The sequence below is a fragment of the Gadus chalcogrammus genome, chromosome 20 (assembly GCF_026213295.1).
Source record: "Gadus chalcogrammus isolate NIFS_2021 chromosome 20, NIFS_Gcha_1.0, whole genome shotgun sequence".
Classification (NCBI taxonomy): Eukaryota; Metazoa; Chordata; class Actinopteri; order Gadiformes; family Gadidae; genus Gadus; species Gadus chalcogrammus.
The window spans coordinates 12,551,468-12,564,319 of record NC_079431.1 but is presented as its reverse complement, the minus strand read 5'-3'; the positions used below and the strand labels follow the sequence as shown (position 1 = coordinate 12,564,319).

The 12,852-nt window shown below is 43.1% G+C and overlaps 2 protein-coding genes across 2 annotated transcripts; one reads left to right on the top strand and one right to left on the bottom strand.

Moving 5' to 3' along the window:
• The first annotated feature begins 4,343 nt into the window (after positions 1–4,343).
• On the top strand, positions 4,344–9,743 carry rab5b (RAB5B, member RAS oncogene family). Its single transcript, XM_056579878.1, has 6 exons — positions 4,344–4,453; positions 5,423–5,744; positions 6,080–6,231; positions 6,358–6,480; positions 6,900–6,993; positions 7,078–9,743. The coding sequence occupies exons 2-6, from the start codon at positions 5,579–5,581 to the stop codon at positions 7,191–7,193; spliced, it is 651 nt and encodes a 216-aa protein (XP_056435853.1). The 5' UTR covers positions 4,344–4,453; positions 5,423–5,578; the 3' UTR covers positions 7,194–9,743.
• On the bottom strand, positions 8,036–12,710 carry dbr1 (debranching RNA lariats 1). Its single transcript, XM_056579877.1, has 9 exons — positions 12,528–12,710; positions 11,984–12,194; positions 11,769–11,893; positions 11,597–11,677; positions 11,422–11,507; positions 11,085–11,309; positions 10,891–10,968; positions 10,657–10,802; positions 8,036–10,520 (listed from the first exon to the last, which is right to left on the bottom strand). The coding sequence occupies exons 2-9, from the start codon at positions 12,178–12,180 to the stop codon at positions 9,722–9,724; spliced, it is 1,737 nt and encodes a 578-aa protein (XP_056435852.1). The 5' UTR covers positions 12,181–12,194; positions 12,528–12,710; the 3' UTR covers positions 8,036–9,721.
• Between the last annotated feature and the right edge of the window lie 142 nt (positions 12,711–12,852).

Below are 12,852 nucleotides of genomic sequence, written 5' to 3'. Positions count from 1 at the left end.
CTTGGACTAAACGCAGCAAGCCACCAGCCAACATTTGGCCCAATGTGACTGATTGGTGTGTTCTATGAAGGGTATGCATCAGCTCTGGTTATGTATTTTGAATGAATTGTTGTGAATTAGAAAACGGAGGTTTCAACCAAAATAAAAAGATATCTGGCGGCAATAGTTGGCAAGACTATTTCTTTGTTTTGTATGTTTTGCACTTAATATCTCTGTCATTGAAAGAAAACCCATGTTACTGTTTATTTTTTTATTTACCGGATGCAACTATAAAAAGAAAAGTGGATTTCATCAGCCCATAATTAAGGCCATGATGAACAAAGACAATTTGTGTGGGTTTCCCACTAAATACAAATAGGAAATCATTCCCTGCATTTAAAGAGACATGTTTTGTACTGGGGAAGATAGTCTTTTACAGCATAGAGTAATAGATCTCCAAGTATAAAGCCCTGTTTAAAGACTGTTCTAAGCAATTCCCTTTGCCAATACACCTTTCAAAAACGTATTAAACAGTAGAGGATGACAACAGCAACTGTCACAAATTTAAATCTTGGATGCCTTGGTAACCAAAACACAGTATGAGATCTAGAAGAAACTTTGGCTATTAAACCCACTAGGGAGGAAGAGACCCACTCAACCCAGTCTATTGAGGACCACACACTAGTTGTTCTCCAGCCAGCCTGGCCCCTGACAAGGCACTTAGGGTCCGTAATCCTTTTCCCTCTGCCGGAGCCTCCAGTAAGCAGGACCTGCCCGGGGTAATATGGGGGCCATAATAATAATAATAATAATACATTTTATTTATGACGCACTTTATATCAATTCAATGATCTCAAAGTGCTAATATATACCCAGTCCCTCCACACATGCCTTCCCTGGTGTCGTCCTACTTACTTAGGACCACAGAGGTCCAGGAGAGGCCAGCCAATAGGAATAGAGACACTGAAGTGTAATATTACTTCAAAAAACTACACACACACAGGCTATATTTGGAATACGATATTAGGATGGAGCCTCAAGCCTGACGCAGCTACTCTCTCCAGAACCTGATTCAGCGAGCTAAGTGCTGTCTCGAAGGAGCCCCCGTTTGTCAGTATATCGTTCTGGTAAACGTTACACTGCCTGGGGATTCAAGTGAGTACTCTGTCCATCAGCCTCTCAAAGGTTGCAGCTGCATTGCAGAGGCCAAAAGGGAGGACCCTAATCTCTCTGCTAGTGCAGAATGCAGTCTTGGGTCTGGCCTCAGGGGTGAGAGGGAACAGGAAGTAGCCTGAGCAAAGGTCGATTGAGGAGGGCCCAAGCTCGTGGACGGGGGTGCTGGGGTGAAAAGAGAGTAGTCTGCAGGGGCCTCAGCATTGACATGAGGGGACGGGAGGGAGGTGGAAGGGTTGCGGAAGGACAACTGGGTCGATGGAGGGGGACCAGGAAGACAGGGTGGTCGGCAGGTCTTTGCAAGAGGGTTAAGGGGGGCGGGGACATTTGACTGCTCCATACAAGCTGTGGGGGCCGGGTGTAGGGGACGTTCGCTGGAGCCATGTAGACTATGGTTCCTATAAAGCCAATAACTCCCCTAGCCAGGTCTAGCTGGCAGCCTGTGCATTGCAGGACATCCAGCCCCAGGATACAGGGGTCCTGCCTAGCCACTCTCCACACTGGGGGGACAGTCTTTCCCCAAAGCAGATGGACAACAACCCCTTCTCTTTCATGGGTGCATGTCGGTGGGTAGATGTGTCTTAGATCCAATTCAGGTTCAGGCCACTGAACCTGAATTGGACCTAACCCTAAGCCAATGCCGTTGAAGTTGCATTGAGATTTCATTTACAAAAACTGCAGCGCTGAAAAACCAGAATGACCATAGAAAAAAACATAAAACAAATAGACTGACTCTTGACCTGAGTCAATTGTGACTCAACCATTACCTAACCATCTCCAATGAAGCCACCCAGGCTTAAATAGACAAACCCATTCGGTTAGCTCCACCTCTGAGCTATAACAAGTTATTTATTAATCATCCTGACCAACCAAAACACAAATAAAGGTTTATTATGATAATCTCATAACATAATATCAACACAGTTCAACTTCATTGATATTATACCGGTATACTACGGGGGAACAACCGGCATAGGGGACGACATATATGTCATAATGTAAAATGATTGATATTAGTAAACACTCAAATTCTTGGGTGAGTTTGAGGGTCGCTACATTAGTATAAAATTCCCTCTCATTCCTATTTCCTCTCTGCATTTTCATATTGTTTATAAGTGATTGTTTAACATTTTTAACAACATTAATTTCTAAGTGTTCTTGACCCATGTCCAGGCCATGGTCCAAAGCACACATCTTCCACCAGCCAATCGTGGATTTTGGCAGGTAAAAATATGTCAGGGTTATGACAGTTGCTTGGCTGGTTAGACCTCAGCTGATCTGTTGATAATGGCTCAACTGGCCACTTTACACACAACATGTTGAATGAAGGCATCCTGAAAGTAGCAATATGCTGCTGCAGAGACATTGCTCAACATTGCTGTCGTTCATCCCCTTCACCTGAATGCCACAAACAGCAAAGCACACCTGTCTGTTAAGACTTCTTCGCAGTGAAGCAGAGAATGGTTCGAAAATCCCTTTTTACACTGAACTCACTCACTCATTTTTTTTTCATTCTTAGAATAAACACATTAAAGGTCCCATGGCATGCTACTTTATGGATGCTTTAATATAGATATAAGTGGGCCCCAAACACAGCATTTGAAGACGTGCCCGAAATTCAGCCGCAGTGCAGAATTACAGCCACCACGAGCCAGTCGCACATTGAGCTTTCCCCAAACGCGCCGTTTCGATGTCTGAAGCTTTAATGCAAATGAGGAGGAGAGAGGTGGGTCAAGGAGGAGGGTGGGGGTGTGGCCCTGAGCAGCTTGCGGCCACGGTACCATGCGCTCTGTTTACAGTGGATGGATCGCAGTGGTGAGGCGCACACAGCCTTTGGCCGTGTTCTGTAAATATTCTAGATCATATTCATCATATTATACATAGATATAAAAGGCCAAAAGCTGTGTGAGCCTCCAGACGATATTATGAATCTCAAACGACTGCGTCGGGTTCTCGGGTTCTCCACTTCCACATCAATCTGAAGTAGACTGAACCACGACATGGAGGAGAAAGAGATCCCTTTCTCCTCCATGTCGTGGTTCATGTACTTCAGGGAGTCAAAGCCAAAGTTCCTTTCCCCCAATTCCTTCTCAACCATGGCTGAGAAAACCCCCACTACGGGTCTCGACGTGGTAATACCAGAGACGAGAGTCCGAGTTATGCGCCATAACACCAACAGCAGAACGGTTATCCAAATAACAAAGAAGTGTACAACACTTGCGTTACAGTGTGTGCAATCACACACTCACACACACACACACACACACACACACACACACACGTGGCGCTCGCACGGTCGTACCACATTGGCGGGCCAAATTATCTGGGCCGGCAAGGCAGAGAAAGGGGAGGTGGCATCTCCCCTTATGACATACGGGGAAATTCCAAAGCGAAGCGTCAGAGCTTCGTTTTCTAGCTACTGGGGGAACATAGGTAGGCTAGGGGGACTCATAATGTTAGAAATTTTGAAATTTTCATGCCATGGGATCTTTAAAACTAAAAAAAACATACTGAGACACAGTCATGGGCGAAACCAGTGTACTTATTTTTCGTTCTGTTTGTGGCTGGCATGATTACCGTTTAGGTTTAGGTTGATTATATCTTCATACTTCTACTAGGCTACTCTCTACAAAATAATAAAAAAATAGTTTTCGCATTTCGTAAGTATATATTAATCCTGGTCCTCAAGCCGTAAAAATTGCGCCTCACGTCGGCTCGGATGCCAAAGTAACATTTTTAATCAATAAACATGCGTCACTCCACTAAATTTGCATTGATTTATACTTCATAGTGATGCCAAATAGACCACAAGAGTGGGACGTCCATACAACAATATAACGGACAAGAAACAAATACATCAACTATTAAATCAACTAACTCAACTTTTCTGTAATAATTAAGAATAGATATTTAATTTTTATATTTATTTGATACATGTTTAAAAACTGTTCTGCTAAAACTAGTCTTAAGCCATCCTTTTCAGTCCGGAATTTAAAAAAACACAGGAAAAACGAAGCGTTTCAGATGATAGAATAATGCGATTTGTATTTATATATATTTTGCATTTACATTTATGCATTTATATGTTTACTGTGGGTCTAATGCAATGGATATTTATTAAGAGTTGATCGTGGAGGTTTATGGAGAGGTGATTGTCTTTTATATTTAACAATGACAATGCGATCGTCAGTGCGCATGCGCGTCTTTCAGGAAGTGATAACAGCTTTCACCAGCTGATAGCTAAATTGTCAACATTGAAGACTGCTGGCTCTCGGTTGCCGAAACGAAACCATTGACAAAGGTAAGTGATACTGTACTTTAATTAAATCATGTAAATCGGTTGAATGTTTTATAAAATAAAATCATGAAAACAAATAGCAGAAGAAACCGAAAGGCTCTGACCTGTTTGGGATTTCTCAACCTAATCGACCATAACGGAGTCCATTTGACACCTCAGTTACATTAGGGGCTTGATGATGGAACTAATGGATGGAATAACAACCGGATCCAGAATGTATTCTGAACTCATAACGTTACAATAGCAATAACAAATCAAATAATCCACGATATCCAAATGTATCCGCAGCCATGCCATTTTCAAATAGCCATCCATCATCTGGAGACCAGTATCAAATGCAGCAGCATCTTTACCTAGGATTGGATGCTCAGCTGTACAATCGTGTTTTAAATCAGAATGTAGCTCAATGATTGTATCTAAACAAAAATGGTGCCCCTGCTCATTGCAAAAAACGCACTGTGATTAACATTACTCCCGACTTACTTTGATAAAGTTACGTTTAGGAAATACAGCACAGAAAGTGAGAAACATCAGTAAGGTTTTTCCCGAACAGTGAGCTTGTAGGCCTACCCCTTTCTTTCAAAGGCTGTGCGTGTGTTGCATGTCAACACTGTATCCCTACTTCAACGATAACATCACGCGTCTCTGTTGGGTCTGTATCCACTGTCAAGCAAACCAATCCCTGATGTTTTTTCATTTACCTTTACAGAGTTATTTAAATGTATTCTAAATTAAGTTGGTGTAGAAGAAGTGTAAGGAACGCACTGGCCTTGAGGGTAATTGTTGACTTGCTTTGACTCACTGTAACTTAATGCCCTAACACAATCTCTTCAACAAACATGATTTTAGAACAGGGCTGCAGACTTATTAAATTGGTGATATAGCAAAAGGAATGACTCTGTTAATGTTCATTGTAAACAATATTTTTGTAAATTAACTGCATCTTACTATATTATGCTTTTTTAACTTCAGTTAAAGAAGTACAAGTTGAAGACCCATTGAGGACGTTAACAAACCTTGAAACAAAAAAACACTTCCGAGACCCATTCCAGAAGCTACCGTCCCCTCGCCCGCCCCAACCAGCAGGGAGAAGGCCCAAGCACCGTGCCGTCTCCCTTCTCCATCACTATGAGCTCCAGAGGCAGTGGAGGACGCACCAATGGCACGCTACCGCAGACCAAAATCTGCCAGTTCAAACTGGTTCTGCTGGGAGACATGGCGGTGGGCAAGTCCAGCCTGGTGTTGCGCTTCGTCAAGGGACAGTTTGACGAGTTCCAGGAGACCACTATAGGAGGTTAGTGAAATAAACAGCCTAACTTGCACATGTATATGTGCAAGTTGCATATTTGTGTATCTGTTTGTAGGAGAAGACAAGAAAGTGTTGTGTTTTCTAGTGATGAGGATATGTCTTCAAGCCGAAAGGCTTTGGGTTGTAACCCCAATGTCTGCAGCTTACCTTTAGGCATACTTAAGAAGGATGTTGGGCCCTTGGGTGTTGCTTAATGACCTGTATTTGTATTAACTGAAAGTAGCTATACAAGTATCTGTGTCTGCTAAATAGCTAAGTAGTTGCGAGTAGTTGTATTGGCTTTTGGGGTCATCGGTCATCGGTTTTCTCATTGGTCACAGCTGCATTCCTGGCCCAGTCCGTGTGTCTGGATGACACCACGGTGAAGTTTGAGATCTGGGACACGGCCGGGCAGGAGCGATACCACAGCCTGGCTCCCATGTACTACCGGGGAGCTCAGGCGGCCATTGTTGTCTTTGACATCACCAAGCCGGTAGGCGTTTACTCGCAATTATTCAAATAATGGTTAACGTCCGCCGACTGAAGAACCAAGGGAATATTGACATATTCTCCATCCAACCATTGGAATCTCACTCTGGAATATTCTGCTTTGGTGCAGGAGACGTTTGACCGAGCCAAGGCCTGGGTGAAGGAGCTGCAGAGACAAGCTAGCCCGAATATCGTTATTGCCCTGGCAGGGAACAAGGCTGACCTAGCTGAGAAGAGACTAGTGGAGTATGAGGTAGTGTTCCTTATCTTCCTGTAATGTGCTTTGACGTGGCCGTGTGCAATAAAGTCACTACTTTCCCTTTTGTTGACGATACGCATAAACCCAAGTGCATATGTTTTGAACTACAATTATACAGTCTATGATCCTGTTATTATGGTCCTGCTTGTCAAGGCAACTGATTCAATGCATGAATTTGTATACATTGAATCAGTAGTCTAATGTATGTATTGTTGATATAATCAACACTAAATTACAATCTTATTGAAAACATTTCAGCAATTCAGATGGGTAATTAGAGGGCAATTATTACACAACCAATCTTTATCCCTGTTGACTACTTGGATATCATACATGTTTTTATGTTTGATGTTTTGAAATCCCTTCTAATGTTTTTTGTTACGTGATTTTTCTGTGATTTGTATGTGAAATAGGAAGCCCAGACCTATGCTGAAGACACTGGCTTACTCTTTATGGAGACTTCTGCTAAGACGGCCATGAACGTTAATGAACTCTTCCTGGCCATTGGTAATTTCCTTCCTTTTTCTGACTGATTTAACACGCAAGATAAAATATGGCATTATCATTGATCTATAACCATTGTCTTCTCAGCTAAAAAGATGCCAAAAACAGACACCCAGAACCCAACGCATGCAGCACGGCACCGTGGCGTCAACCTCCAGGACCCAGATGCTCACTCGAACCGGGCCTGCTGTGGTGGAAACTAGCTTTAGCTCTGACAACCCAACCATCCATCCAACCCCAAACAAACACACTCACACCTAGCCGCCACTCCCACAATACCTGTCCCTCTCAATCCCCTGAAACCCAGCTCACCTTCAACCAGCCTGCAAAACCGGCGAGGCCGGGGTGAAGTCCCAGCCTCCACTCAAGGCCCTGCCTTGCCACGCCCCTGTCCCTGCCCCGCCCTCCACCCTGCACCCTCGTTCTCCGGGCCACTCTTGCCGATGGTCTGCAGAATGGAAGAAGAGAGTTTGGAGACTTGGAGGCAGGGGGCAACTCCTTACTGCATGCAGAGATAGAAGAGATGAAAAAGAATAAATTAAAAAGAGACGATGAGAAGTCTTGATGGAAGACTATCCTAAAAAGGAGCAGGAGATGTTGGTGTTAAAGACAGTGGTGCAAGCTTAGTGTAGTACTTGGCACTAATCTTGAATGTTTTATGTTCTCTGCCCTTGTCTGCAGTCACTGTCCCATGTGTTTTTAAAGGGCCTACATCCTCGAAAGATGAAATGAAACCCAACCGGCTGATTGGGAGATGAATTTCCAGCCAGTTTTGGTTGAGTGATTGTTTGATTATTTTTTTTCCGCTGCTCATTTTCCTCTAATTTAGCAACGCTTGGCCCTGTTATCCTGCACCATGCTCTCTTTCCTCCTCACTGTGTAGCACTTCATACTGTGAATAATCCCCAAATCCTACTCCAAACAATCCTGCGTGGATCTCTATTAAGTCGTGTACATGTGCAGTCCCATATCCAAGCATACACTCCCAATAAGTCCAATATTTATTTAATTTATTTACCGAATGTTCTTAGTGTTGGGGGGGTTGAGGCTGAGAGACTGGTTAGCACTGGTCTCTCAGCCTCATCTGCAACACAGACACCATAAATCAAAACTCAAAATAGCATTAATATTACTGGATACACACATTCAATTGGGTTTGTATAACGATACACTAGCCTGAAACTGATACCCATGTCAAACTAAAGCTCATTGGCCAACACATTTACCTGGCTAAAATACCTTCAGTAGGTTTTTGATTACAGAATGGGCTATACATGATCACAAAACCAGTCTTGTAGGATGACGACGCTCATTAATCATATATATCCCAATGTCTAACCATAAAGGGAAATTTAAACATGCCTCCTATTATCCTGCTTATAAGAGGATTTTTTGTGTTCCTCATCTTAACCAGCGTCATGATCGTTCTTGGTAAATAATTGAACTAGAGATCATTGTTTTTTATATATTTACTTTTTTGTGCTTGGTTTGCCTCCCAAGGCTTCTGGGAAGAAAGTTATGAAATGAAAACAGAAGTGCCTCGTCCCAAGTTTTCCTAATCGTGAAACATTTTTGGGGCTTCCCTCTGAGGCATGTGTATGTAGGGCTCAGTGTAAGGACACCATCTCTCTGACAATGGCTTGTATTATTAACCAATACTTTGGCACATTTTCATTAGGCTAATGGCTCTTTGTATGGTTGTAAAAAGGTTTGTCAAATACACTGTTCTGTTACCGTCTACTTTAAATGAAGGTGTTTTTTGATTTTACCAGAGCACAGGTAAACCAGAAATATATCTTTTATGGATTTAAATAAGGTATAACATTTATTTCCACAAATGTAAAATTCTTGGAAAAGATTATTTGGCGAAAGCATTTAGTTCTGCTGTCATGCATATTAGAAATTAAGATGCGTTAGTTCTGTTCAAAAGACAGCAGTGTCCCTGACTAATATTTAAAGGTTTGGTTTGCATTTCTTTCCCAGGACACTTGAAAAATAGCTTCATCATGTAAAAATGTTTAGGGAAAAGATATAGGACTGAGTATTTCATAATCATGATTGCAAGCAAGTTCAGTAATGAATAAGTCATGTGTAAGGAAGGTGACATAAGTCAAAATGGTTTTCCTAACCATTTCAACATCAGCAACCAATGTTAAGTGTTGTTCAATAAAGCAGTTTATGGTGCCATGAGCACAGAATGCTGCATGCTTCTCTCATTTGGCTCACAAAAGAACTCCTTCACTTAGCCTCGGATAAGATTCTTTAATTGATCAGCCATGCTGAATGTTTAATGTGTGTCACATTAGTTGAAATAACATTTTATTCAGAAACAATTTTCACTTTAAATTGTTTTGTGTAACCCACAAAAAGGTTGTGCAGAAATTCTTAAACTTAGGTTTAAGAAAATCTATTCTCTGAAAGTCTTTAGATGGAGTAAAAATTGTACAAGTCTAAAAAGTGGCATGTTCTGCCAAAATAAAACCTCCAAATAAAACATGCCCTTTATGTCCTTGTTAACTAATTGGAATAAGGCCCTGAACCTCTGCACGGATGACTTATAGAACAGCTTTCTAAATATTTCATTGCATCATGGTACAAAAGCCAGCACATATATAAACTAGATCTATGCTTTTAAAAACCTGTATAAAAAAGTAAGACATAATTGTACAACGTGAAGGGACAAATTTACAATTAATTATCAACACCACTTGTCTGACAATGATCCGTTACTTTAGCTCTCATTCTCGTCATCATCATCCACTGCTGCGTAGATCACCTGGTTCCTCCGTTTGATCCTGGGGGTCACACCCGTACCGCCTGCTGTCGCCTCGCTCTCATCGCTGGTCCGCTTGGGAATGCGCACCACCGGCGTCTCCTCTTCCGCATCATCACTGGCCCCTTCTTCACCTCCTGCCGGGGCTGACTGGGTGGGAGGGGGCAGGCTCATGGGGCTCAGGGCGACGCGACCGGTAGAGTCGCCTGACTTGGGCTCTGGCAGGACCATGCGGCCCGAGACGTGGACTGTGCCTGACGGAGAAAGCAAACCTTCCTCGCCAGCTTCACGTTTCGTTGAATCGCAAGCGCCTGCGGCCACCTGCTTCCCCTCTCCACCCACATCTTCTTTAACTTTTTCTTCTTCTTCCCACTCGTCTTCTATCGTGATCTCGTCTGGATTACAGGAGTTGGACAGCCCCGACGTGTCTGTTGGATACTCGCTGGGTTCGTCCGCGCTGCCGTTGCTGTGGGCATCGTCGCCGTCGCCGTCGTCGTTTTCGCCGGCCATGGCCCCGTCAGCTCCTCCGGGGTCTAAAAGGAGCTGGGCCTTCTGGGCGTAGAGGTCTGTGAGACCCAGGGTGGCGCATAACTCTGTGGTCTGGGGGTTGGTGCTGCAGCTGGGGACGGCCCGGGGCTGGGGGTTAGCAGGGTCGTAGGCCGGAACTGTCCGGCTGAAGTTATCCGGGATGGCCAGCTCGCCGTTCATGTCATCCAACACCTGCATCATTTCCGCCTCAGAGGGTGAAAAGTTCCACCTAATGCGAAGACAGACCGTCCGACATGAGTGTTTGTATGAGAATGATGTGGCGTACAGATGATATTTTGTTTGACTCATTATTGACCTGTAGATCATGTTACATTGGTGACTTTGGTTACTTTACTAATGGTTACCTTTGGTGGAGGCCGTTATTCATCGGGGGGTTCCAGGGCTGAGGAGTGGTCTTCTGCAGACCGTTGGTGGACTTTAGGATAGCAAGCCACTCTGGGTCATACTCCAACCCTTCAGCGGAATCGGTTCTGTCAGGAAACTCCACAACCTGATAGAAGAGCACATGCTCACCTTTTAGTGCTGCACTTGTCATGTCGGGAATAACACGCCTCTGTGTATCCCAATTCAAAACTCACCTGTAAGAACTCTCTGTGTGGCAGGCATTTATCCAAAGACAGGAATTTTGTTGTTCGTGAAGAACCACTGGCCTTGGGCTGCAGATGGATGGTACATTTTTTGAAGATTAAAAAGACAATATATCACTTTCCTAAATGGACATATCCCACATGCATTAAAAAAAAAAAAAGGTTGAGAGGCAGCCTGTTCTTACTGCATGCTGCATCATGGCAGCAAATTTGACGTGAAGATGTGCCGAGAACCAGTAGCTGGGCTGGAGGTGTTCAAGGAGCTCCGCGGCTGCAGGACTTCCCAGTGTGTTGGTCTCCACCTCTTGACGGAGAAACTTCTTCTTACGCAGCAGCTCCTGTGTGCAGCCGTAGTTATAGATTCCACGAGGCCAGTCGTGGCTCATGAAAATATCAATGGGCATTTGGATCTGTACGGGAATAGATTAGGACAAAATTACTTTTTGTACTAAATGATTATTTTAAATCGATGAAACATCTTCATGGACAAATGGTCTTATGAGGTGCAGCTGTGAACGCCACCTGTTTGAGTTTGTAGACATCAATGTTTCGTATGTGGTAAACACTTCTTAGAGTATCAGGGCCGTAAGGAGGGAATTCATGGTGTCCTGCGAGAATACACAACAAAACATTGTTGCTAGAATGACCAGCAACTAGGAGCACACAATACTTAGACTAAGCAACATATAAAACACACCCTTTCTGTAGTCATGTGATTTGAAGATTCCGGAGGCGCCACCGATTCTTATTCCTTTGTAACGGATTATGCCAGCATATCCTAAGAACAAAACATGAAATCTAGCGAGTCAACGAAGGCAGTACTTTTGACAAGGGAACATTCATTACATTCACTGTGATTTCCCACCCACCTAGATAGTAAATGTTGGGGGCCACCCAGCCTCCATAAGGCAGCTCCTGCAGATGATTCGATGCTTCGTGGTTTCCCCCAATAAAGATGGTGAGGACTGGAGCCTTTTTCTCTCCAGAATAATATCTGCAAGTGACAACGATTAGAAGATCAAGAGACGATAATCGTGTAGTGACTATTAATCTGATGAAATTGCAAAACTGTTGTAGTACTAACTTGTAGAATGTCTGCATCGTCCTGTACTTGGCAGGCACTGCCATGCACTTCATGTCCCCCTCATTTCGCACTGCCTGAAAGTCCCCGCAACACAGCAGCAGGTCCACTTTCACCCCTTCCTTTTTTTCCAGATAGCCAATTGTCTCGTAGATCTTGTCCAGTTCACCATGGCAACAGCCTTCTACTGCGATCCTCATTATTGACAGTTGACCTTTTTGTCATCAGAGGAAAGAACAGTCATTCGCAAAAAGCCACCAACAACCGATAAGTAATTATGGCTTATATGTGGTTTCCTGGTGCAGACTTCGGTTAACTGATATACGCTTAGAGTATTTCGCAATATCTGTGGATGATAAGACGGTATGTATATGTGCATGTGTATTACCAAAACATAAGTATAACATTTTATATTATATCAAGATACAATAGCTATGGTTGATTGAATCCTGGGGACCACACGACACACGCTTTCCTAACCACATTTGGCAATAATAAAATAAAACAATAGCACAAAACAAAAACAGCTAACCAATTTAGTACTCACGGTGCAGACTCAATTGAGAAATACGTTTGTCTCAGTGTGTCTGGATATAAAATTAGAAACTATCCTTTGACAACATGCTAGTTTGAAGTAGGCTAATCCCAAACAGAATGAATTTTCCCCCCTTGCAGGACTTGTTCTTGCACATGCGCAGTAGTTCACACTTTTAGGTAAATGTATTTTAGAACCATGGCAGCATTTTCCATTGCACAACAAATGTATAATGGTAGCCCATGTAACTTTTTGCACCCTATTGGTTTGAAAAACTATTACTTCAATTACTAAAAAACTACCATATTATTGGTTGCATGTAATTTTACACGTTATT

Excerpts from the sequence above, each read along its gene's own strand:
- dbr1 (XM_056579877.1), bottom strand. The coding sequence starts at position 12,180 with ATGAGGATCGCAGTAGAAGGCTGTTGCCATGGTGAACTGGACAAGATC. Across the intron at positions 11,310-11,421 it reads ATGTCTACAAACTCAAACAG|ATCCAAATGCCCATTGATAT; the intron begins GTGGCGTTCACA and ends ATTCCCGTACAG. Across the intron at positions 10,803-10,890 it reads CACACAGAGAGTTCTTACAG|GTTGTGGAGTTTCCTGACAG; the intron begins GTGAGTTTTGAA and ends CTCTTCTATCAG.
- rab5b (XM_056579878.1), top strand. The coding sequence starts at position 5,579 with ATGAGCTCCAGAGGCAGTGGAGGACGCACCAATGGCACGCTACCGCAG. Across the intron at positions 5,745-6,079 it reads CCAGGAGACCACTATAGGAG|CTGCATTCCTGGCCCAGTCC; the intron begins GTTAGTGAAATA and ends CATTGGTCACAG. Across the intron at positions 6,994-7,077 it reads TGAACTCTTCCTGGCCATTG|CTAAAAAGATGCCAAAAACA; the intron begins GTAATTTCCTTC and ends TTGTCTTCTCAG.